The sequence below is a fragment of the Corvus kubaryi genome, unplaced genomic scaffold, assembly GCF_017639235.1.
Source record: "Corvus kubaryi isolate FWS band 111438036 unplaced genomic scaffold, C.kubaryi_AGA036_p1.0 37334, whole genome shotgun sequence".
NCBI classification, from domain to species: Eukaryota; Metazoa; Chordata; class Aves; order Passeriformes; family Corvidae; genus Corvus; species Corvus kubaryi.
In genome coordinates this window covers 17,126,881-17,150,544 of record NW_024581108.1, presented here as the reverse complement: position 1 = coordinate 17,150,544, position 23,664 = coordinate 17,126,881, and the positions used below count along the sequence as shown (strand labels likewise).

Genomic DNA, 23,664 nt, shown 5'->3' with positions numbered 1-23,664 from the left:
GTGCATAAATGCCCCATGGCTTGGGAACTTGTCAGTTGTTGACTTTTCAGCTGACTTTCTGCATACATTAAGCTAAATTGTCCCCACATGGCCAGGACTCGACTCTGTCTGTCCCCATGGTAGTACCATGTGTACGTAGGAGGTTTGGTACATTCAGGACTCAGTGGGCTTTTGGCACATGCAGTGATGAACTCCACAGGGAATGTGTGGGGCTGTCCCAATGTACTGGCTTTTGAGGGTATGCAGGGACCACCTCTGCTGTGTGCTCCAGGGGCATGCACAGTGTTGCCAAATCCATTACTGTTCCAACTAAGTTTATCTTACCCTGGAAATCTTTGATACACTTACACAAAACCATTCTGTAATGTATGGAAACCCAAATGTGTTGTAATGTTCTGAAACAGGTCCCATTTCTTTGCCTTTCTTTTTACACACAGCAGGGCGTTTGTTTTTCACATCAGGGGCCCATTCCCAAGCAAGATACATGGGAGATACTGTGATCAAAATGATGGATGTAAAAGGTAGCTTGGCTCCCAGTTTGGGTGGTTTCAGCACTCTGGCACTGCAGGGCCTGCCGGTTCCTCTTTGCTGATAGATGAAGTACTTAGTGTGTCCCTGTCTGTGTGGATGGGTGCAGAGAGCCTGCCCTGGGCTCTGATGCTCCATGCTAATCAGGTACAGGCTGATCCTGTCTGGCAGCTGTTTTAACAGAACACTACACCACAGTTACACTGCTGTGTGGAGAAGAGAGGTGGGGAGAGAACTCCATCCTTCCAGCACCTGTGGGGGTAGACGTGCCCTTTCTTTCCTGGAAAACATAATTGTTTTAATCTAAGTAGCATCTTACATCTAAAAATTGAAAAAGGCTACAGAAACACAGGTGCTCACTGAACAAGGAGTGGCCCTGACAATTTATTATTCCAAAACCTTCAAAAACTGATGTCTGGAAAGAAAAGCTCAGAAATTAATCAAAAGTAATGAGGCCATGGACATATGAATGGAAAGGCAATGCTTACAGCACAAACCTGGAACAAACTGCAGACCATACTGGGTATAGTGTGCATCTGAAAGTTTGAGAAATGAGCATAACAGGCATTAAAGGAGCCAGAAAGCATGTGAAAGTCATTACTGCTTTGTCCATTGGTAAACATGCCAGAGTTGCAGTGGGACTACATTGTTCTAGAGGTTTTAATTAGGACTGCCTGACCTTTCAGGGGTTAATCTGCTCACAGGTTCATTGGCCTGAGGTGATGGGGAGGTACATACATGTCTCAATATATAGACCTCAATTCTCATGACAATACTGATGTTAAGAAAGTAGCAAACTTCTTCCTGTAAAAAGATTAAGCATGCTATAGCAATAGAAATAGAAGTAGATAAATTAGTTGCATGAAAGTGAGTGCAGTTTTTTTCCTAAGTACACATATGCATGTTATTTGCTTTCATTATTTAAGGGTTGATTTAATCCGGTCCCAAAAGGACTCATCTCTGGGTGAACCACCACGTGGGTATGGTCACCCAGCAACACTACACAGTGATCTTGATTATAAACATTTAAAGTTTGTTAATCCTTTGTGGTTTCCTCCTCATTACAATTTATAATCAAGTTTTAACAGGTATAAGAAACACAACTGTAAACTGCAAAACAGACAAGTAAAAATCAGTTGGTAACACATTTATCACTTTTAACAAAAGCAAGCGTTTTTGTCCTTGATATGGCTTAATGGCCCTAAATATTCATTATTTAATAAAGCTTTCACATTTAAATTCAGAATTTGGCCCTCAAAAAGTACCAGACTGCTTGTTCGCTCTTGGATTCAAAGACAGTGCTTGTGAGGAATCACTGAGGTTAAACGTCCCTCACAGCAGCTTCAGTTCTGAATGATGCAAAACTCCCTGAAGTAACTGTATCTTCCAAGGGTTTCCATCCTGCCACTGAAGCTCAAAGATTAGACTTTAAATTTAGTTTTCACCTTTCTTTTGCTGGCTTGCATGACTTGGATCAGTGTTCCCATTGATGGAGAAGAATCTATGAAAGCCTTGGGAACGAGAGATCAGGGAGAGGGGGCAGTGGGTAATGCAGAGGGAGAGGATGGAGATTCGACACCGCACCTGTGTAACACTGTGAACACACATTGCTCTGTTCGTGGGAGGTTTCGTTTTACTTCTGTCAATGGACAGCACTTAATTCACATAAATGACACGCCAGTCATCCCTTACTCTCCCTCCAAGTCCTGCGTACCCTCTGAGGACTTCTAATAATCATAGCTCGGTCAATTAAGGCACTAAAAAATCAATCGCTTCTCGCACCAAGCCCATAAATCGTTTATAGCCGCGGCATTGGATATTTCCACGGCACCTCCCGGGACCTTCTCCAGAGAATGATCTGCGTTCATTCGTACCCCGATGGCCCCGGATCTGCCAAGTCATGCTGCCCTTGCAGGCGCTGCCGCCCTGCCCTCCCCGCCGCGTCCGCTCGCGAGATCCGCGCTCCTATAAAGGGGGCGGCGCGGCTGCCTTGCCGCAGTTCGTGCTGAGCTGCTGCTGTTGCTGGTGCGGAGCGGGTCGGTGTTCCGAGTGAGTGTGCGGGGCCGCGGGGGTCGCCGGGGGCTTTGCACAGTGCTTCTTTTTTTTTCTTTCTTTCTTTTTTTTTTTTTAATTTCGTTTTATTTTTATGTGCTTTTTTTGTTACTATTTTGGGTGGGTTTTTTGTTTGCTTTCCCCTCCCCCTTCTGCGCAGATGCGCCCTTGAGCGAGGCGCGCAGGGCGAGCCCTTGCTCCCCGCGTCCCGCTCCCGAAGGATCGCATTGCTGCGGCTGCCGCCTGCTCCCCGTGTTCAGTTTTCCCTGGTTTTGGTTTGGGTTTTTCTGGCGGGGAGAGCCTTCCAACGCTCCGGCCTTTATCAGCGCTGCGCGGGGAGGAGCCGCGGGGAGGGCCCGCGGGGGGAGCGCGCAGGGCGCCTGCCGGGAGCCGAGCGGCCCCTTCCCCCGAGAGCGATGCAGCATCTCGTTTCTAAGCCTTAAAAAAACCCCAAACCGGAGCGCTGGATGCGGCTCGGGGACGTGCAGGGGGCGGGTGCCCCTGTCCCAGAGCGGTGTAGCGGCGGCCCGGGCGCGGGGCAAGGCTCGGAGGTCGCCTCGGAGCCCCTCGGGCACCACGCGTGCCGCGGTCCGTGCGCGATCCCCGCGGTTCGGTATCGCCCTCCTACCGCGGCTGCCGTGGCCTGACCGCGTTTTTGTGACAGTCTGAAGGTGGCAGAGTGTGGGAGGCTGATGGTGTGTTTTGCCTTTCGCTTGTGTTCAAGGCACCCTAAAGGTATGAAATTGCTCGTTCAAGAGAGCAGGCCTGGCTAATTATAATTGCAGTTTGAAGATAATTGAGGCCGTCTGCGGCTATGAGCAACAAAGATGCTCAAAGATCTGGTCGGATTCGAATGTGTTTGATTTACGGTGCTCATTCTACTTTCCTCCAGAATGAAAGGAAGTAGCAATGATTCTGTGGTCTGCTCCTCTGCGGGCTAGGAAATGCTGTGGCTAAAAATCCGAGCAGAACACGCGCTGACCCCGCACGGAAAAGCAGAGGGGTTGGCAGGTCACAGTGGGTGCTCTGAGGAAAGTACACGGCTCTCTTGCAGTGTGAGGCAACCAATATCTCCTGCCAATATTAAAAGATTTTAATGTTACCAGAAAAGGGGCAATAACTTGTCGTTTAGAAAGGGGAAGTATCAAAGAGCCGTCTGACCTTGAATACCTAGTGAAATACTCCAGAGGATTGCTAATGGAACAAGTATAGAAGGGCTGGCATAGTACTGAGCAAAAGGATGACCTTGAGCTTGGATAACAGAAAAGAATGTAATTCAGTGATAAAAATGTGGGGTCGTGCACTCCAGGACGAGCAGCTCTTGCTTATAAGATAAAACTCACTAGTTGGAGGCATCTCAGATAAATACTCTGCAATGGCTGTTCCCACATCCCTCTTACAGAACTGCACTTTGAGAACCACAGCTGCTTTTCTGGGTACAGGATTCTCGATGTCCTCCTGCCAGGCTGCTTCAGTGCATCCTGGCCATCACACTCTCTCCCAGTCTGCTGCAGTTAAAAACCCTTGGATGAACATGGGGGTAAAGAGCTTTGTTGCACAAGGCAGTTAGAAATGCTGAATGTGTGGGCACTTCTCAAAATGAAAACTGAGAGGTGGATCGTTACTGTCAGGGTGTGCAAGAGAAACTTTCAAAAGCAAAACCGTTGCTAAAAAGGCCCACCTATGCGGGTTCAAATGTTTCACTTGTGGGCTAGTTCTCCAGGAAAAAAGTGGCTGGCAAGCGGGAAGGAGCCAAGAAATGAGGTGTTCTCAACCTTTTTTTAGACTTAGTGCCTTGCAGGCACAACTTGGAACAATCCTTGGCTCTTGGCTTTCCTTAGCAACATGAGACTCATGCTAACCTTTGAGGTGTTTTTTTTTTATCTCCAAGTGCTGCAGTGTGTAGAATGAAGTGAAATAACTTTCAAGAATATTTTGTGATCTGCAGAAATTAGGTTTATAGAGTTGCCTATTTGAAGGATTATGCTCTGGAAGTCTAAAGTGTTATACTGCATTCCCAGACTGAGCAAAAATACTGCACAGGGTGTATTACAGATGGTAAGCTTTTGGGGCAGACAGCCAGAAGTAGAGTTCTCTTGTCCTGGTGTACCCTTTTATTCTTTTTCAATAGACTTAAAGGGGAAACAACCTGGCCGTACTGATTTAGACTTGGTGAAATTGTAATTAACATAGAATGGGATTTCCATGTATACCACGAGTCTTTCTGGTTGCAAATCAAAAAGGGTTGTTCAAAAGGTTAAAGTGTAGTTAAGCGGAGCACTGTTCCCTGGAGATTAACAGAAGTTATTTTCTTTCAGAATCAACAGGAAGATCAAGTTTGAGGTCTTAAATTCCCTTGTAAAATTGAACAAGGTTCTTCTCATTGAAAGTTCTAAAAAAGAGACTTTCTACTCCTCCACCAAGTGGAATGGGATGGTTTTCTGAGCCCTTTCCCAGACTCTGAGCTGTTACTGGTTAGATAACCATTACTGTATCTTTAGGAGGCCAGGAACTATACATTTTGAAGGACTGGCAATCTCTATAGTGGCTCAACTACCCAGGTGACAAAACTCATTTAACGCTTAAGCCTTGTTGCAAGACCAAATGCTGATAAACTCTTTGGTGTTCAATCTAGGTTGATAAGATGCTTTGAATAAATCCTTACTTCCAGGTGCAAATGTACTACCATCTAAACTGTATTGGTGTTAACTCCTGTCTAGGTTAAATCAAGATGTCTTCAGGAAAGGCTTTCATTGGAAAACCAGCCCCTGACTTTACTGCCACGGCTGTAATGCCAGATGGACAGTTCAAAGACATCAAACTCTCTGACTACAGAGGTGAGTTCATGTGCTTCTCTAATTACACAGGTAGTCTGGCCATAGGAAGGAGTGGAGGATATCTGAAGATAACATCTTGATTTGGTTTTGAAGTAATAGTGACCACTTGGCAGTGGACTAAAGATCAGAACTTGTGCAGTGGTGGCTGGAGTATACTTAGAAGGCTGTCAGCAGCATGACTGAATGTCCCAGCTGTGATAACTGTTACCAGTGAGCATAAAACTCCTCTAAGCTGTTATCTTGCATCAGGCTCATTGCCCTGTGTATCATACTGAGACTGGTGTAACATTTCCAGACTGTGGAACAGCAACATCTTATGTCCCATCTTTGTCAATGGAAAGTAAATTCCTTCATCTAACCAACTCTCTTTCTCTAGAGTGCTGGCAATATGTTTGCTTTGCCAAAAAAAGTTTAACTAAAAGCAAAGGGAAAGCCTGAAGTAATCAAGTACTCACGTTGATGGCTTTAGAAATACATTTCTAATGATGCTGCAGGCTGCATGAGGTTGATGCATAGGTATACACTACTCACCTACTCAGTTAAAATGTCTCTTTGGCTGATAGCCTTTCAGATCTGTGGCATTTCTCTGTTAGGGATCAGCCATGGGGTCTTCTGGTGTAGCACACCCACAGGTGTACTTGGGGCAGGCCTATGGGAGTAGACCCAGGAAACTCAGGCATTCCCTGATAAATTTGACGTCCTGGGTTTGGGGGCTTCAGTTGGGTAGGGTTTTAAGGTGGGTGGTTGCTTGTGTTCTGGTGTTTTGATGGGGTTTTTTGTTTGCTTATGTTTTCTTAAAATACTAAGATAGATTAACTGGTTGTACTGCTTTTCTAGGAAAATACGTTGTGTTCTTCTTCTACCCCCTGGACTTCACTTTTGTCTGTCCAACTGAAATCATTGCCTACAGTGACAGAGCTGATGAATTCAAGAAAATCAACTGTGAAGTAATTGGAGCTTCTGTTGACTCTCACTTCTGCCACCTTGCCTGGTAAGAATCAGCCTTTTAACCCAACAGACTGTTCTGCCTGGCCTTAGTTCTTGCAGGAACTGAATCCTGAGTGTATTCAGAGGCACTTGGTAAGTATTGGTAGTGCCAGGTGCTTCTGAACAGAACTGAGCATACTGGTCATCATTCTTTTGTTGCCTCATGGCAGATTAAGTATGATACTGCAGAAAGGATCAACTTCTCTTGCACCTTTAGCCTTCATTCTGAACAGCCCATATTTTTAGCATGTAAACTTTTCTACTTTTAGGATCAACACTCCTAAGAAACAAGGGGGTTTGGGCACTATGAAAATCCCCCTGATTTCTGACACGAAACGTGCCATTGCCAAAGAGTATGGAGTGCTGAAGGAGGATGAAGGTATTGCATACAGGTAATGTGCCAGAGGTAAATGAGTTGATAAAGTTATGTTGCAATACATGGACATGTCAGATGAACACAGAGCTTGTGTGCACTTGAACACCGGCAGGCAGCTAAAGCTGTTGGCTGTTCTAGGTGTAAACTCCTGCAAGCTGTCAGACACTCCTTCGTTCTTCGTGGTGCTTAGGCTTCCTGTGCTTTTAAGTTAAATTCTGCTTCCCTTTGATTGCCTGCTGCACAGGGCAGGAGTCTCATGCAGGTGAGCCGCAAACATTGGTAGTGCAAGACCTACATAGTCGTGAAAGTGGTTACAGGTATTTAGTCTAGTGATCAGAATACAGATTAATTAAACCCCAAGTCTTTCGTTGACTGTTCAAAAAATTGCTAAGGGAGCTGAACTTCTGCTAACTCTTAACCTGATGCTGGAGGACTGATGAGCTGTTGCTTGTCGTCTTTTTTGAGAACAGTGTATAGTGAGTTTTTTTTTAATGTGAGGATGTCTCTCCTTGAATTTGCCTTTTCCTTGGGTTTCTCTTCCTTTTTTTTTTTTTTTTTTTTTTTTTTTCCCCTACTAGTATCTTCCTTAAATAGGAAGCACTCCTCTCCTGTGTCACTGCTTCTTTGGCTTTGACTTGCCTCCTGTCCCTCCTGGTTCCTGGTGGGCTTTCAGCTGCTACTGTTTCGTTGCTGTGCATACACCAAGGTGTTAGTTTCTAGGAAGAGGTCACAGTAATACCGGGATGGCACGGTGCCATAATCAAATACTGAACCTGAGTTTTTGAAACTCATGTCAGTCTAATCAGCCTTTCAAAAGCTGTGCTTAACTTCAGGGCTGTTTTTTGTTTGTTTTTAGGGGTCTGTTCATAATTGATGAGAAGGGGATCTTGAGGCAGATTACAATCAATGATCTTCCTGTTGGCCGTTCTGTTGATGAAACCCTCAGACTTGTCCAGGCCTTCCAGTTTACAGATAAACATGGAGAAGGTAAGAGTGCTTTTTAATTTAATGTTTTCTCTAAAGAACAATATTAACTACGCAGGTTAAATCAAGGGTTACTGAAAGATAGCACATGTATCAATCTGTGCACAACAGGTAATTGTGCCTGTTGAAATGCAGCTGGTTCTATAAATCTGCTTGTTGTAGGGCACAATAATGCTTTATCCTATTCCAATTAATTGTCCATTGAGTACTTGCTCATGCTGAGATTTCACTTAAATCAATTTGGTGATGGATGTCTTGTCAAGCACATAGCAGTTGTCTCTTTCAATTAGGCACAGAAAATACTTGAGACAGGAATTAAGAACATGTAATAACTTAGCCTGTAAGGGGTAAGCATGATTTAGATTCTGCTCTCAGACTTGGTAGGTTGAGACCATCAGTACTAATGTAGTGTTTTAAACAGTCTCTTAGACAAAGTACTTAAATTCCCAGAAAGTCTGCTGATTTTTTTAGTTAATATATAGTGAGGAGAAAATGGGTGAGAGTCTCTGTCCCCATAGTTCAGGAGTAATAAGGTGTTTGAGACTTTTCTGCAGGAACGAAAGAAAAAAAGAAAGCACTGCAGATGAAAAGTTAGAACCAAGTTATGGAAACTCAAAATTGCTGTGCAGGTGTTAGTAGTCTTCAGTTGTCATTAACTAATGACATGTGTTGTTGCTGGTCTTATTTAATGTGCTTCAGAAGTGGTAAATCAATGGCAGGTTTTATTAAAATAAGCTGCTCTCGTGACTGTGGCATATGAACATGTTATGTGAGGAGACATCCCAAACATTTGATGATGGAGCAGTCACATGTCATGCAAATTAAGCCTTTTGGGGTTTACTGTGCCTTTGAGTAGTCAAAACCTGGCAAAAGGTTTTACTTTAGAACTTTAGGACTGCAGTCACATCTAAACCAGGACAGACCAGAGTAAGATGTGTAGCAACACTCAGAAGCTGAGCACACTGTGGCTAAAATTGTCAGTCCTGAGTGGAGCAAGCATCTCATCCAGTGTTCCATGGCTGTAAACAAGGAACACTGTCCAAAAAATGCTGCTCAAGGAGCTGCTGCAAGTTTGAGACCATGCAACCTCTGCATCATGGTGGCTTTTTGATAGCCATGTAGGGGAACCAGTGACAGTTTAACGCTTTTTCCCCTGCCCCACTCATCTGGAGAGCTGGACCAGGGTGGATTAAAGATAAGGGGAATACAGACTTGGCTGGGTCCAAGGAGATAAGTGTAGTGTGGTGTTAGGAGCCTTTCTGACCTGAGCCGCTGCAGTTAGTGTTACCTTTGGTGTCAAACTTCCCTGAAGCTTTTAAGTGGGGCTGGGAGAGCTGCTTGTGTAAAGGACCCACTGTTGCCTGGGCAGACACCTGGTTCCTTGGGTGTTACTATTTGTTTACTGAGTTTACTTGGGTCCCAGTAAACAAACAGAATCAAGTAAAATAAACTGAGCATAATGTGACACTGAATGCACTGTCTCTGTGTTGCAAAGATCTGTGCATGTTCTGAGTTGCTACTTTGCTTTAATATTGTGTAAAACATGTTCTGCAGGAGCAGCTAGTAATACTTAAACATTCTTATCATTTCAGTGTGCCCAGCTGGCTGGAAGCCTGGGAGTGACACAATCAAGCCTGATGTTCAGAAAAGTAAAGAGTATTTCGCCAAGCAGAAATAAACATTCAGCCTGAGTGGAAACTAGTATGCCTTACATAAAGAGCAAGTATCAGTTATTGAACTTTGATTAAGTCATTGCATCTGAGTCAAGGGATCATGTTGTAGTTAAAACAGTAACTTTTTTACTTGAAGGAAAGTTTGTCCTGTTGACAGTACCTTCATAGCAAATCCTAACGATCAGTATCTGTACATCCAGCCCTGTTGACCTTAGTGACAATGCCGTGTCTGTGGTTAGCCATGTGTTACATAGAGCAGTGGTATCCTTTTGTAACTCTATTAAACTTGTGAAAAGAGCATACTGTCTACTGTTCTTGCATGTAGTCATCAGGAGACCTGGGAGCAGTGCAGGCTGCACCTCTGAAAGCTCTCTGCAGGCATCTTGAGTCCTGTTTTGCCACAGCACCATTAGAATGGAGAGAAAAAGACTTGGTTTTCCTGTTGAAGTAATAAAGTACTCCTCACACTCTTCATGACTTTGCTGCTAGGTAGAGGATCAGGCTGTCTGGCTTAGGCTCTGGGCACTGTAGTATTGCTTGGAGCATAATGTGACTGACAAAGGTGGGGAACCTTTCCATGCACCATCTCAACTTAGTCATTCTGGCATCTACTTTAGTCAAAACTGACTATGTATGCTAAATTTCTGGGAATCCAACATTGAGTTTGAATGCTGTCTCTATGGGAGTGGAATACTAGGCTTTTCTGGAAAGCAAACTTCCTTGGATATACAGCATTCATCCCCAGTCTTTCCCACTACATGTCATGGGGGTGATAATATGCCAGTTAGCCATTAGCTTGTAGTCATATGGTTTAGGTCAAAAGGGTGGCATTATAAAATCTGTTGCTCAGGTGTGCTCAGCCTTGTCTTTCATTTTTGTATTTCAAGTGGTTATGTAAAACTCAGAGCACATGACTGGCCTTAAGTTATACCAAAGCTGTGACTGCTGTGGAGCTTCATAGTTCAAGGTGGCTTGTGACGGTGCTGAACTTCAGAGCTGAGGATTTGGGTAATGAGCTCTTGCCTAACAATGTAAGGGAATTAAAACCCTGTGATCCTTATGTACCTGTAAAGATTAAACTCTTACCAGACCTTGTAACCATCTTCAGCTCAAGTCGTAAACAAGTTCTGTCCTGCTTGAAGTCAGCAGCAGCAAAGGTGAGGCGCAGGGCTACTTCTGTCACTCAGAAGTGAAAGTTGTAGGTCTTGACTAGTAAGCTTGTTTTGTACAGCTGCAAAAAAGTATGTGGCAGAAGCCTTAGTACCAAATACTTCAATAACAACTAAAACAGCTAATGCCCATGAATATATGTGAAAATAATGTTTAGCTGGGGATCACTTTTGCTTAATTTTTAAAAAATCCAAAGTCTCAAGATAACAAGTGAGGCCAGCTTCCCAGGAAGGCATTGATAAGTAACAGGAGCATTTATATGGTTCAAAGTAAAATTAATTTAAATAAGTATGGCTGAGTAAGAAGTTATCAAACTTTTCTAGCAAGTGAAAAGGAGTAAAGTTAGGGCTAAGGTAATGTAAAACTTACCTTTATTATTGTTATATTAGCCTTGAAATGTAAAATTGATTACAGCAGTTACTTGGAGGGTACAATATTAGCATGGCCTAAATCTGTGGAATGGGGCTCTTTAACCTCATGATGTGACTCCAGTGACTTCTGCCCTTATTCACAAGTAAAGCTACACCTGATGTAACTGGGCTGTTACATCACAGAACCATTGATGTGGGAAAAGACCTCTGAGATCATCAAGCCCAAATGTTATGACAGCACAGCCATGTTCACTCTGTTCCCAAGTGTCACATCTACATGGGTTTTTTAATACTTCCTGGATGATAATTGCACCACTTCCCTGGGCACCTTATTTCAATGCCCAACCACCCTCTCAGTGAAGAAATTTTTCCTGGTATCAAATCCAAACCTACCCTGGTGCAAACTGAGGCCATTTCCTCTTGTCTCATTGTGTGTTACTTGGGAGAAGAGACTGAGCCCACCTCACAACACCCCCTTTTTAGGTAGTTGTACAGAGTGATTTCATAGCTGCTCTGTCACCTAACCCTGGACATACAGGATAAAGGGGTTCTCTGATGTTCTGCTCTTGAACCTCTCTCCCAAAAAGGAATCTTCATGTGCCCATCCCAGGCCATGGGAGGAAGGTGAGGGTCTGAGGGTGGCTCCAACCCCAGCAGCTGCTGTGTCCTGCTGTGGCTGCTGTCAGGAGGAGAGGTCAGAGCTGCCCTGACAGCACATCTGGGCATTGGAGTGTCCTGTAGAAACACCCCTTGTCTTCATTTCTTCATCCCACTCCTCTGGTGTGAGGAGTTCCCTTCTATGCTGTAATTTCCTGTGTGTGCTGCTCACCTTGAGCTCCCACACTGAGAGCTCCAAAATGTACCTGCTTAAACATCAGTCACAGGTGAGTGATGATACTGTGGAAACTGGAAACGGCCAAGAAACAAAATCCCTGGGGATTAGGAACTGTATTACATGCTTGCACCAAATGATTGACAGTGGAAACCAATTCAATTAAACAGCTTTTTTTATTCTTCAGCCACATGAGTCATTCCCAGGAAGGTTTGCCATGCTGTCATTTTAATGTTTACATTACTTACATTTCCAAGAGCGTGACACACAAAAAATGGGTAACACAAAACTTCTTCAAACACAGAAGAGCCTAAGTTTTATTTCTTTGTTTAAGCTCTATATTGATTCAGATGTAGCTTGGAATCTCCAGTAAGTGTTTGGGGCCTCCCCACTCCTTACATTGTGACACCTTAGACTGGTGTAATTTTTATGATATTCAAGTAACTACAATCCTCATTTATTAAAGGGGTTTCTTTTTTTCATATACCAATATGCATATTTTATTTTCATTACAATTATGAACTGCTTTTGCTTTCACAATCAACAGGTGGCATATTTTCTAGTGAGCTAAAAACCCATCAGCAGTGCTTGAGTTTGACAGGATGGATAGCTGCCAGTGGGATTTTCCCTGAAGATACAAATCAGAAAGGATAGATGTGGTATTTGATATATTTTTAAAATGTGTGAGTGACTGCACATCTATTTTCCTAGTTTGGGTGCTTATTATAAATACAACCTTTATTAATTCATTTCTTTAGGATAACTTAGAATAGTCAGGTGAAGGGAAACTGAAATAAATCTGTGTCTCTGTCCTAGATCTCTTAATTTGTAGCTGATTGCTGTGGTTCCTGGGGATTTATGTAACCACTCCTCAGCTGGACAGGATAGAGGAAAGAGAGTGGAGGGCTCCTGGGTCGAGGTAAGGACAGGGAGGGATCAATCACCAGTTACTGTCTCAGGCAAAACAGGCTTGAGAAATTGGTTTCATTTATTACCAACCAACTCAGAGTAGGATAATGAGAAATAATGAGGCTGCAGGGGAATCTCTGCTCTGGAGCACCTCCTCCCCTCCTTCACTGACCTTGGTGTCTGCACAGCTGTTTCTCTCACATTCTCCCACTCCTCTCTCCAGTTGCAGGTTGTTGCACAATTGTTCCCCCCCTTCTTAATTCTGTTATGCCAGAGCTGGCTGGCATTGGCTCCCTTGGGAACAGTGGAAGCTTCGAGGAGCTTCTCACTGAAGCCACCCCTCTAACCTCCCCCTGCTGCCAATCTTTGCCACACAAGCCCAATGCACACACATTGTGTTCTCCCATATTATCTAAAATTAAGGAATTTTATTACCTTATGTTTGTGACAGATATTTCCAATTAAGTTTTCAGATAATAGCATTTATATAGAAGCAACAGGATTTTTTTGGTATGTATAATAGAAAGTTGTGCATCAGACAAATTCTATATATTATATGTTCATCTTGGCATACACAGGATGTGACATTCAATATTCAACATACAGAACCTAACTTTCTCTAGATTTTGTACAACTTCTATGAGTTTATTTCAAAATTAAGAACTGCATATTTATATTTAGATGCTTATAAGAAAAAAATGCCTATTCATGTTTAAAGAATTACCACTTTGTTACAAAGCAAGTTTCTCAGTAGTTTTGAAAAACAGTATAAAAAGTTACCAATTTTTAAAAGTACTTTTTTCTTAACAAGTACTCCAGCCTTTTTATCAGGCCTTTGTTGAAAATGTTATTGGATTATCCAACAAATCGATACAGTTCAAAGAACAAAACCAAGTATTTTATATCTCACAGGTATTGCAAAATGACCCTTTGGTTAGGAAAGCATGTTTGCAAAAGCCCCATGAAAGCAGCTTTTAGTAATGTTATACATCAACACAACAGCTATGTAAAAATAATGGGGTTTATTGTATTAATAGTCTGAAATTTTCAGTGTTCAGTATTACATGACAGTCTGCAAATGTATATTGTGATGTATGTTGTTAGACAGATGGAGGATTTAAACCAGAAATATCTTGGTTCTAATTCGCAAAAGGTGAAATGAGGTAAGTGCAGAGTAGTGGAATGCAGCATGCTTGGACAATTAATTCAGAAGTGTGTTACAGCTATTACTGTCTCTTTTTTCTTAAAATACAATTTAATGGTACATACAAAAAGAACATTGAGCCAGGAAATCAAAGAAATAGCAGGCGTTTTTTGCTCATGAATATAGTAGCTCTATTTTTAATCCTAGAAAATAAAAAACCAGGAGTTTGCCTTTAATGTACAGTCAAACAACTCTGCATTACCAACAGCTCTGTGCTGCACACCCCGTGGCTGCAGAACAGGCTGTGAGTTGTTTGCAGTGTTCCTGAACAAGAGCTGAGCCTGGGAAGCAATTCTCACCACACCTAGTGATGAAAGGTTTGGACTTTGATGTGAAATTTGGCTCTTTCACCTGAAAGTTAAATCACTGTACATATTATGGGGACACGTGTCAGAATTTAGAATGTTTCTCTGCAAGAAAGCATTTGAGCACAGATATGTGACTAAATATATGTGAAGTCTTTAAGGTTGCACTGTCCTCTGAAACTGAGCCTGGTAGGTTTATGTTCCATATTCCACAGCAGCAGATTTTTGAAGTATCTGCAATGACAAATGAAGCCAATATCCTTTGTTTAGAAAGGAAAAAAGTCTTCAATCTACACTTAATAAAACATTGTAACCTAAAATTGATGTGTTTCATCAAATTCCCTTCTCACAAAAATAAGGCTGTCTTTTACGTTTTGGAAGACTGAAGCAACAGTGAATGATTCAGGAAGACTAGCCTGAACAATGCTGGGAAAAAGGTTATGACATGTAATTAAAACTAATTCCTTTAAAAGGAATAAGACAGTTTATACATTCACAGAAGAAGCAATGATTCTGCATAAATTTAAGAAACACAGAAAAATCCCTCCACCCCTTCTGTAATTCACTTACAGGAATTTTCCTATCTCATGGTGTGTTTTACATGAGGAAAAAACCCCAAGCAACTTAGTGTAAATGTGTTTGATTTTCAGAAACTTTTCAGTGTTTGGGGGAAAAAGCCATATGCAGTTACTAAAAGTAAAATTGCTTTCTCACTGAGTTATGTACAAACATCAACAAAGATAACATGAGAATTATAGGTGTAATATTAATGAATGATAGTAGCCATTTCAATTATTTGTATGCATATATAATCACATTTTGCAGGTTTTGGTATATTACTGGAGAGATTTTAAACATTCCACTAAAATACCTTACTGCTCATTTTATGATAAAATATTTAATTCTTTCAAATTTCCCACCATATTTCCTAAGGAGTGTGAGTATCTCTCTGGGTTCTTTTCAGTCACACAGGGAAAAGAAAAGCACATTTCTGTTCCTTGGTGCTCCCTGTTTCCTCCTTGAAAACCTAGAGGGCAAATGCCCTGTTCTGTTTTCTGAAGGAAACGTGATGGATGATCTGTCACAGGATATATGATAGCACAGGAAGCCAACTTAACAGCAAAAACCCTCTCATGAATACATTTGTCTATTTTGGTAGATGAATCTGTGGAAGTTCAGCCTGCAGAGGTGCAGCTGTTTCTCTGCTGCAGTGAACAGCAAAACCACTTCCCTCAAGAGGAAGAGTTTTGAACTGCTACTGCTTAAGTCAGTATTCAAAGCTAATTTATTAAATACACTTTTTACATGAGGCTTAAGAAAGAGTGCTGATAACCACACTGGCACTGATCAGTACCTGCCACTATCTTTAGAAATACATCAGGGGTTTTTTTTAAAAACCTCGGGGGTTTTTAATTCCATTTTAATTCAAATCAATGTGCATTTTTAGAAATATAACCTGTGTCAAATAGCAGCTACACCAACAATAATTTTGGTCACAACTGAATAAAAGACCATGAATATTATACTGAATGAGTAAAACTATGCTTCTGATCCAGAGGAGGGCAACCTAGCCCTAAAAAAACCCACAAACCAAAATATAGAAAAAAACCCAGGCCAACCTTTAAAACCCCCATCAAAACAACAAACCAGAAGAGCTCACTGCTCTCTAACACTGGCTATTTTTGTCTGACACACCAGCACCGATTTAGACAGCAAAACATCTTTAGTTTTCCATAGTTCAGGGGAAGACAGGGTTGTTACAAGCCATTCTTTTTATGGGAGAAGGAAATAAGTCAGTATCAGAAATTAAGTTTGCCACACTCTTTTTTTATACCACAAAGAGACTTTAGTGCTTATTCTTGCACCACTGAGATGTAATTGATTTAACTGATACCAAAAACCCCCAGCAGTGTTTTCTCAGGTGTTTTTCTGAGCAACAACCCTGATGGCTGCTGGTCACCAGGTTAGATTGTGCTTTGTATTTAATTGGTATTGTCTGTCAAATCTTTAATTTTTATGAAAATTTCTGTTATTTTAAGGTTAATGAAGTAAAAAAAGGGAAAATGTAACTGAAGGAGAGTAAAAATGGTAAATGCATGAAAATATAACAAATCTGTTAATTCTCCATAAACTATTTTATTAGCTTGAAATATACTGAATACCTTGTTGCTAAAACTGAATTTAAATTCAAGTAGCTTTTAATTTCTTTTATTTTTCCTGTTCAGCTCTTGAATACTCACCCTACTGGTTATACTGAGGAAAAGAGTCTTTAATAAATGTTTAAAAATTAGGATCTAGAGAAAAACGTGCCCAAAAATGTAAAATGCAATACTTGAACTAGTAAATCTATTCAAGTATTTGCAATTACTTGTTTGACATTTGCAAGTGCTGAAACTAAGAATGCCTTCACAATGCCTCAGGATCCAAGGATGATCCATTCCTCACCATGTCTGGTCTTGTCCCAATAGTGAGCTAAGTCAAACAGGTTCTCAAACTGCAGTTTTATAAGACAAAGGCCATTATATTCCAACCAGCAAGGGGAGAAAACTGCTCACTGCAGCTGTGGATCTCAGTGACCTGGCTAAGAGAAGGAAAGTAATGCCCAATCCAAGTCACTCCAAAATCACTGTAGTGTAGGAATGGATATTGCTGAATATTTGTACTCTGTTCTGCCTGACACAACTGTATTCCCAGAAGCACAAGGAACACGGATCTGTGACTCAGTGTTCACTAATAGGTTTTAACCAGTAAAAATTCCAGTACTTACAGATATTATTTTAATGCTACTGAGGGAAAGTCCTTCAGTTATGTCTCACTGGACACCTGGAACTTTTGTTACTGTAAGAACAGAGGAAGAAATGGAAAGTGCACTGTCATGTCCTTGCTATAATGACCTGGGAAAGATAAACCTTTACTGGACTTACTCATACTGTGCTGTATGTTTTATTTTTTATATCCCAGATAGGCCTGTGATAATAGTTTGCCAACTTCTGCTAAGATAACCGATTTTTTCCTTAGTTTTCAGATACTGGACTATGTGTCTCTTAGGTAGCTCACTCTTTTCAGGATATTAAAAACACCATGACTGATTCTCATTTAAACATTTTGAGTTCTCCACAAGTTAAGAACTGCATTGTTTAAATAAAAACACTCAGTACTGAGGTTTACTTACAACTTTGGATATTTTATTAACCAAAATACCATTTGAAGAGAAATAAATTACAGAAATTGAAATGCATGGCTATAGTTACCTGTTTAATAAATTAATACAAAATATTAAATATTTGTAAGAAATCAATGCCAAAAAATCAAAATATTTTGTACTTTAAATTGTAATTTAAAGTACAAAATTTAATCTGTAAAAAGACAGATGATTCCAATCTATATTTATTCTTCTAAGAGAATCAGTATTTTGTTACTAATATGAGCCATTAGCTCAAGCCCCTGTTAAATTACAGTTCATTTGGAAAGTTCTGAAACATCAAACAAATTTCAACCGTAAGCAATTCCATAACAAAAGAACAGAATTTAAACAAATTTCATTCTTTCACTTAAATTAAAAATCACAATACCTCTATCACACACTAAGTCAGGTGTCTGCCTTAGTCAGAGGTGAACAAAGCATGGAAAGCAACAAAGACTTTTCTGTAACAGCAAATGCAGTGAACAAACCCAGTGATCACACACTCACTACTCTGTTTACAGGGAAGCAAACTTGTTATCCTGAATTTGGATTACAATGAGTTACTGTAGAAACTGTGAGAAACTGTATCAAGCAGCAACTTATTGTGAAGGCAACCACCATGTTGGAGTCTCCAAAAGGTGTGAAGAATCCCAACATAAAAAGAAAGGGCTCAGTTCTGCAAAGTGAGTATTTCTTCATCACGTGTTGATACCATCAAAAGGAAAAAAGTGCTTGTCCACTTGCAGCATTGCACTAGTAAACTAGTAAGTTGTCTAGTAAAACAACTCCCGAAAAATATTATTTTCATGTATAATATTATTTTAACAAGTCCTGAGCCTCAAATTGCCCAAAGATAAATTAATTCCTGATTTCCAGTGCTGTTGTAGCCTCTGAACAAATATAACAGGACAAAGTCAGGTAAAAAATGTTGTATTTCTGTCTGAACATGTTTTATCCAGCAATGTAAGTAACGGGCACGTTATTAATATTTTCTTTTTTTCTCTGCTTGTTTGCCTGTGCATGTGACAAGGCTTTGTGCCATGGCTTTTACATGTGTGCAGGTTTACAATCTTCCCCACACAGAAAGCACACCAGGAAGCTGTGGCAGTAACTGGGGGGGGTGTGCTGTGTGCTGGCACTGAAAAATACTTTAAACACAAACATGGTCTACCGTAAAAAAGGCCACAAGAGTTGTCTTTTTTAGCCAGTTATCTTAACATGAGTAAAAACTCTACTCATATAGACACTACTCAGCACCTTTCCAAATACTCCAGTCAACTGCTCTATAAATGGATAAATGCTTAAGTGTGACCTAGGCAAGACTGAAAAGACTGGACATCTATTTCCTAGGGAGAGTCATGACACAGGACAATAAAATGATGGATACATCTAAAAGGTACCTGCCCCGAGTTTAGACAAAACCAAACTTAGTAATACAATGATTGAACTTTCTTTACACTGGTAAAGAATAAAACCAGAATATTGAGAAAGAAAATTCTTGAGAACAAAAGTGACTTCCCTAATGAGCAGCACGGGTTTTTAAGTTTCCAGGGTGTCTGAACTATTCCCACCAAAGGCTTATTGGCATCTTACTGGGCTCCCCAAAAAACACCCCTTATCAGCAACAGCACAGAACGGACGGCTCCCACTTCCCCCCAGACCACGGAGCAGTGCCCCTCCCTCTGGGAAGCTGATGTTCGCATTGAGGCTGCTCGGATTTGCCATCTCTGTATCAACATAACCATCCTCCTCCTCCTCCTCCTCGGCACCGGGAAAAGACGGTGCTCATAAGTTACCCTTTGCTGCCCTCTGCCCTACACCGAGCCGGTTACTCAGTGAAATGTGATTCTCTGCGCTTCCTGTGAGAGCCCCAGCAGCCGGAATCTCTCGGCTGGAGGAGTGGCAAAATAGGCTTTTTGCTCCTCCGAGTACCTTTCCTTCACTTCAATGATGTCCCTGTAGCGGCCGTCCTGCCAGTGGAAATTGAACTGCTCCAGCAACTCAATCCTTTTCTCCTCCGTGCTCACACAGTCAACAGGGGAGGGCTGTTCCAGGAACGGCACCTGAATGTCTGGGAAGAGGAGGAGACCCCGGATGGCAAACCAGCCACCATACTTGGGGTGGATACACACGCCAAAGATCTTCTGGAAGAAAAAAAAAATATATCTAGGCTGCCTCACTTTGTGTCTAATAAAGGTTAGAGTTCAAAGCAGCAGATGCTTCTCACACTCCCAGCCCTCTGTTGGAGTGCTGTACAGAGCAGAAGGGAAAACTCCCTCCTGAACTTGTGGCTCGAAGCACTGCATTTCATTCCCATTTTCCTGTGCCCACATGCACCTCCCTGGAATGTGGGGAGAGGTTCCTTTCTGAAAATCTAACACAGAAATTAACCACAGTGCATTTCCCCCCCCCTTCCCAATGCTCCAAGCAATAGTTTTTCCCTTACACTGCCATTTATTCTTCTATCCAAGTAGGTTTAACAGATCAAGATATTTCTCTCTATGTACATCTCCCTACCACATTGAAGATTCTTGGAAGCTTCCAGTTACCACCTGAAACACTTTATGGACCTGTATGTGCTCTGAACTTTGTAATTTCCTGCAAGATGAACTAGTGACTAGTAAGCAAACAATCGTTTTACAATTCAGTGGTTGTAGCTTAGTGGATCTTCCCAGACCGTGTTTTTGCCCCACCTTTTTCCCCCAAGGATCAAGCTTCACATCCTTTCTTTGGTAGTAATATGCAGCTCCAGCAACGTGGGCAGCTGTCTGTGCCAGGAACTTGGGCTTTCGGCTCGGCAGCATCTCATAATCAAACATGACATCCACCCTCTGGTCAGGGAATTTCTGGGAAAATTTGAAAACATCAGCCCAGACTCATGGAAAAAGCTTTGTCACCCCAGAACTGCTGGATAGCAGAAAATCAGGCACATGTGAAGCCTGCAGACTTCCACATCCTGCTGCTGAATTCTATCAGCAGGTTTGAGGCCCTGGGCATTCAGCCTGTGCCTGGAGAGCTCCCTCACAGCTGCAGGATGTAATCCAGAGGCAGAACATGCAAGTAAAGCAGCCAACAGCCTGCTGATAATCCCACCTTCATGAATAATGCTTCACTCTCCCAAAGAGCAGGGCAGGAGCCCGCAGGGCTTTGTCTGCTGCTCAACCCACCTGGTTATGTGCAACAACACTAAAGGGACTCGGCATTTTGGCTTCTTACCTCCTTCACACGTGATAAATGATGGGAAATGCACTGATCCACAGGATCCCTGATTATTTTTAGTCGTTCTTTGTTCACAAAAGGCTTAAGGGCCTTCTCAAACATGGAAGGAGTGCTGAGGACCAGGAAGGCCAGTGTGTCATCCGGGTAGGGGAGATGGAAGGCTGGCTGGAGAACAGCATTGTACCACCCAACCTTTGGCAAAGAAACACAAATTTCCATTAGAACACAGACACCACTCTAGTGGATATGCAGGAATGTAAAAAAGTGGAAATAACTGCAGCCCCCTTCATTTGCAACTCAGACGGGCAGCCTGCCCAGGGCCTTCCTTTCAAACCAAGTTGTTTTGCACACCAGGATTCACAGTTTGGGGAAGCTGTGCTGTGAGCTGTGAGATAAGAATCACACACAGCATTCAGCTCCAGTCTGCCCTTCTTTCAGCTCTGCTCGGAAACCCAGAGGGAAGTATGAGCAATCAGTCTTGCCAATGCAAATCAGATTGTTTGGTTCAGATAAAGCTTTTACAGGCTTCTTTTTCTTATCTTGGGCCAGAAAGAAACTGGTGCTTCTGTTTTGTGTGACAAGTCGCATGTTTTATTTCTTCTGCAGGAAACACTTGTGTGGAATGAAGGATGTGAAGCTCTTGCAGTGCTGAAACTCCCCAAAAACGTTACCAGTAGCACATTTGAGACAGCCACATTTGGATATTTGATTACAGGACTGGACATGTTGTAACACAGTCCAGAAATGAGAGATCAAGCCAGAGCAGCAGGAAGCACGACCAGGAGGACAGGGCTCAGACCTGCAACTGCCAAGTGCAGGAGGAAATGGCCAAAACCCCCTGCACCCCACTCCTAATGCCCTGCACAATAACACCAGTCTTTCCATAGGTTATGACAACTCCCACTCTCCCGGGGTGCCACAAAGACTAGGTCTAACCTTCAGAGAGATGCCAAGTGATGTAAGGTTAAGTCTGAAAATGAAACGTACTGGCTATTCTAAATAATCAGTGAAATTGCTCTGAAAGTGACTCTGCAGGTGGCAGTGGCTGCCAGACTGCTCATCTGGAAACACACAACAAAAACTAGATTCACTATAAAGTTTACATTCTTATATGAACCTCTAAGTTTAATCAGTTTTGTGGCTCTTAAGGTGCTGAACTGAGATGTTACAAGGAATTAAAGAGATGTGAATCTAAGGTTTGCTGGTTTCCCAGTGAGCATCAGTCAGTGCACCAAGGCTGGCTGTGTCAGCATTATAACTAGAGAGAGCTACAGAGCTAAAAGGTTTCCCCTCTGGTAGCTACAGTCTTTTTATCCAGGTTCTGCCCTGAATTCTGCTGATGTGTTTTAATATGTTAGCATTAAATTTTCCAGATTCTGGAGGCACTTCTCTCATTACCTCTCTCATCACCTCATTGCCTTGTACTTTTTATGCAAACGAGATCATAGCAGGAAATACAAACATTTCAGGTGACAGATACAACACTCCCCAAGGGAAGGGCACGTTTATTGCAGATTGATTTGTATTCGATATTGCAGATTGATTTATTGCAGATTGCCCTGGGGCGGGCAAGGAAAGAGCCCGCGCGTTTACAGCTGAGCAGGGGACAGTGGCAGAGGCTGCAGGGAGGCCCCTTCCATGCGCAGAACAGAGGTCAGAGGCCGTTTAGGAGCGGCTGAGGTGGTCAGCACTTCCATACACAGGTGCTTCCATACTTAGATTAAAATTTAAGCTTGCCTAGAGGACTTTGCCGTCTGCTGGGCCAGATGTGTCATTACGTAACTCCCGCGACCCCACCGGTCAGGGGCCCGCACCACGGCCCTGAGCGGCTGCTGCCGCTCCGGTCACCTTGCCCCGCGCTCCCGGGCGGGCCGCCCGGACCCCGCGCTGCGCATCGGCCCGCGCCGGCCGCGGCGGCTCCGCGGGGGCGTTCCCGACCCCCGCTCGGCCAAGGGGCGCCCCGAGCTCCCCGGGGCAGCGACCCCCGGCACCCCCCTGCCCTAGGCAGCCCCGGGACCCGCTCCCCGCCCCGCAGCTCCCGCAGCTCCCGCAGCGCCGCGGGCAGTGACGTCGCTCCGATGACGTCACTGTGACGTCATTACCTTGAAGGCGTGCGCCTCGAGGCCGAGCGGGCCCAGCGCGCCCCGGAGCCGCTCCGCCACGCGCCGCTCCATGGCGGCGGCGGCGGCGCGCGGGGCACCACGGGAGCGGTAGTTCCGGCCCGGCGGGACCCCCAGCGCGCATCGCCACGTCTCCTAGGAGACTGTGCGCTGCGCAAAGCACCCCGGGAGTTGTAGTGCGCCGCGGCCTCCCCTCCGCGCCGGCCCCCCCAGACGGGACTCCCTGTCCCAGCATGCTCAGCCAACCCCGGCCAGCCGGGGTCTCCTCGCGCTTCCCGGCCGTGGCCCCGTCCCTGTTACACCGCCAGGGATTGGGCGTATTTTCCTGTTCTCGCTCTCTGTGGGAAAGCCGCACCTGTCCCTGTGGGTGGGTGGTGCTCCCTGAAACAGTGAGGCCTCTGTGCTGGCGATCCTTCCTCCTTCCCCGTCTGAAAGTACACGTTCTTTGCAGCTTCCCTATTCCCACCAGTGCCCTTCCGTACGGGAGACCAAGCCTCACGTTTGGAACTCCTTACCCGAATCTTTATAGCTGCTTATCATAATCTTTATAGTACTTGTGCGATGTTCTCCAGCCTGTAGTCCTGGATTTTGTGAAGTTCAGGACACCAAATGTGCAAGTTCTTGGGGTCAGAGCTACCTCGGATATGCAAATTTATTGCTTTGTGGAGTTTCCTTGTATCTTCTAGTACCCCAAGAGTTCTTTCTTATTGTATCCATGCCTTCTGTATTGGGAGGGCAGAACGATTTCATCAGTGTTGTTTAGAATTACGGTTTGTTCTTTCCAGATGTCCCTGTATTTCCAGTTTGTGAAGTTGAACCAGACCACTAACTGTGTTCTTTCCTGGACTAAATTAAAAGTAATCCTCTTACAAAATATGTTTCTGCCCATCCACTCACATACTTGACTATCTCA

The 23,664-nt window shown here is 43.3% G+C and overlaps 2 protein-coding genes across 3 annotated transcripts; one reads left to right on the top strand and one right to left on the bottom strand.

The window, feature by feature from the left end:
* Window positions 1-2,443: 2,443 nt before the first annotated feature.
* On the top strand, window positions 2,444-9,735 carry PRDX1 (peroxiredoxin 1). Its single transcript, XM_042030582.1, has 6 exons — window positions 2,444-2,577; window positions 5,301-5,417; window positions 6,255-6,408; window positions 6,674-6,796; window positions 7,637-7,767; window positions 9,357-9,735. Exons 2-6 carry the CDS (start codon window positions 5,312-5,314, stop codon window positions 9,440-9,442), a joined length of 600 nt encoding a protein of 199 aa, XP_041886516.1. The 5' UTR covers window positions 2,444-2,577; window positions 5,301-5,311; the 3' UTR covers window positions 9,443-9,735.
* A 7,656-nt stretch (window positions 9,736-17,391) lies between these two features.
* On the bottom strand, window positions 17,392-22,832 carry MMACHC (metabolism of cobalamin associated C). Of its 2 annotated transcripts, none has more exons than XM_042030580.1 (4): window positions 22,734-22,832; window positions 20,629-20,823; window positions 20,106-20,258; window positions 17,392-19,556 (listed from the first exon to the last, which is right to left on the bottom strand). In XM_042030580.1, exons 1-4 carry the CDS (start codon window positions 22,803-22,805, stop codon window positions 19,245-19,247), a joined length of 732 nt encoding a protein of 243 aa, XP_041886514.1. In that variant the 5' UTR covers window positions 22,806-22,832; the 3' UTR covers window positions 17,392-19,244. The 2 variants fall into 2 exon arrangements, with proteins under 2 accessions (XP_041886514.1, XP_041886515.1); XM_042030581.1 differs by having other exon boundaries at window positions 17,392-19,553; window positions 22,734-22,820.
* Window positions 22,833-23,664: the final 832 nt, after the last annotated feature.

Excerpts from the sequence above, each read along its gene's own strand:
- PRDX1 (XM_042030582.1), top strand. The coding sequence starts at position 5,312 with ATGTCTTCAGGAAAGGCTTTCATTGGAAAACCAGCCCCTGACTTTACT. Across the intron at positions 6,409-6,673 it reads CACTTCTGCCACCTTGCCTG|GATCAACACTCCTAAGAAAC; the intron begins GTAAGAATCAGC and ends TTCTACTTTTAG. Across the intron at positions 7,768-9,356 it reads TACAGATAAACATGGAGAAG|TGTGCCCAGCTGGCTGGAAG; the intron begins GTAAGAGTGCTT and ends TTATCATTTCAG.
- MMACHC (XM_042030580.1), bottom strand. The coding sequence starts at position 22,805 with ATGGAGCGGCGCGTGGCGGAGCGGCTCCGGGGCGCGCTGGGCCCGCTC. Across the intron at positions 20,824-22,733 it reads TCGAGGCGCACGCCTTCAAG|GTTGGGTGGTACAATGCTGT; the intron begins GTAATGACGTCA and ends TCTTTGCCAAAG. Across the intron at positions 20,259-20,628 it reads ATTTATCACGTGTGAAGGAG|AAATTCCCTGACCAGAGGGT; the intron begins GTAAGAAGCCAA and ends AAATTTTCCCAG.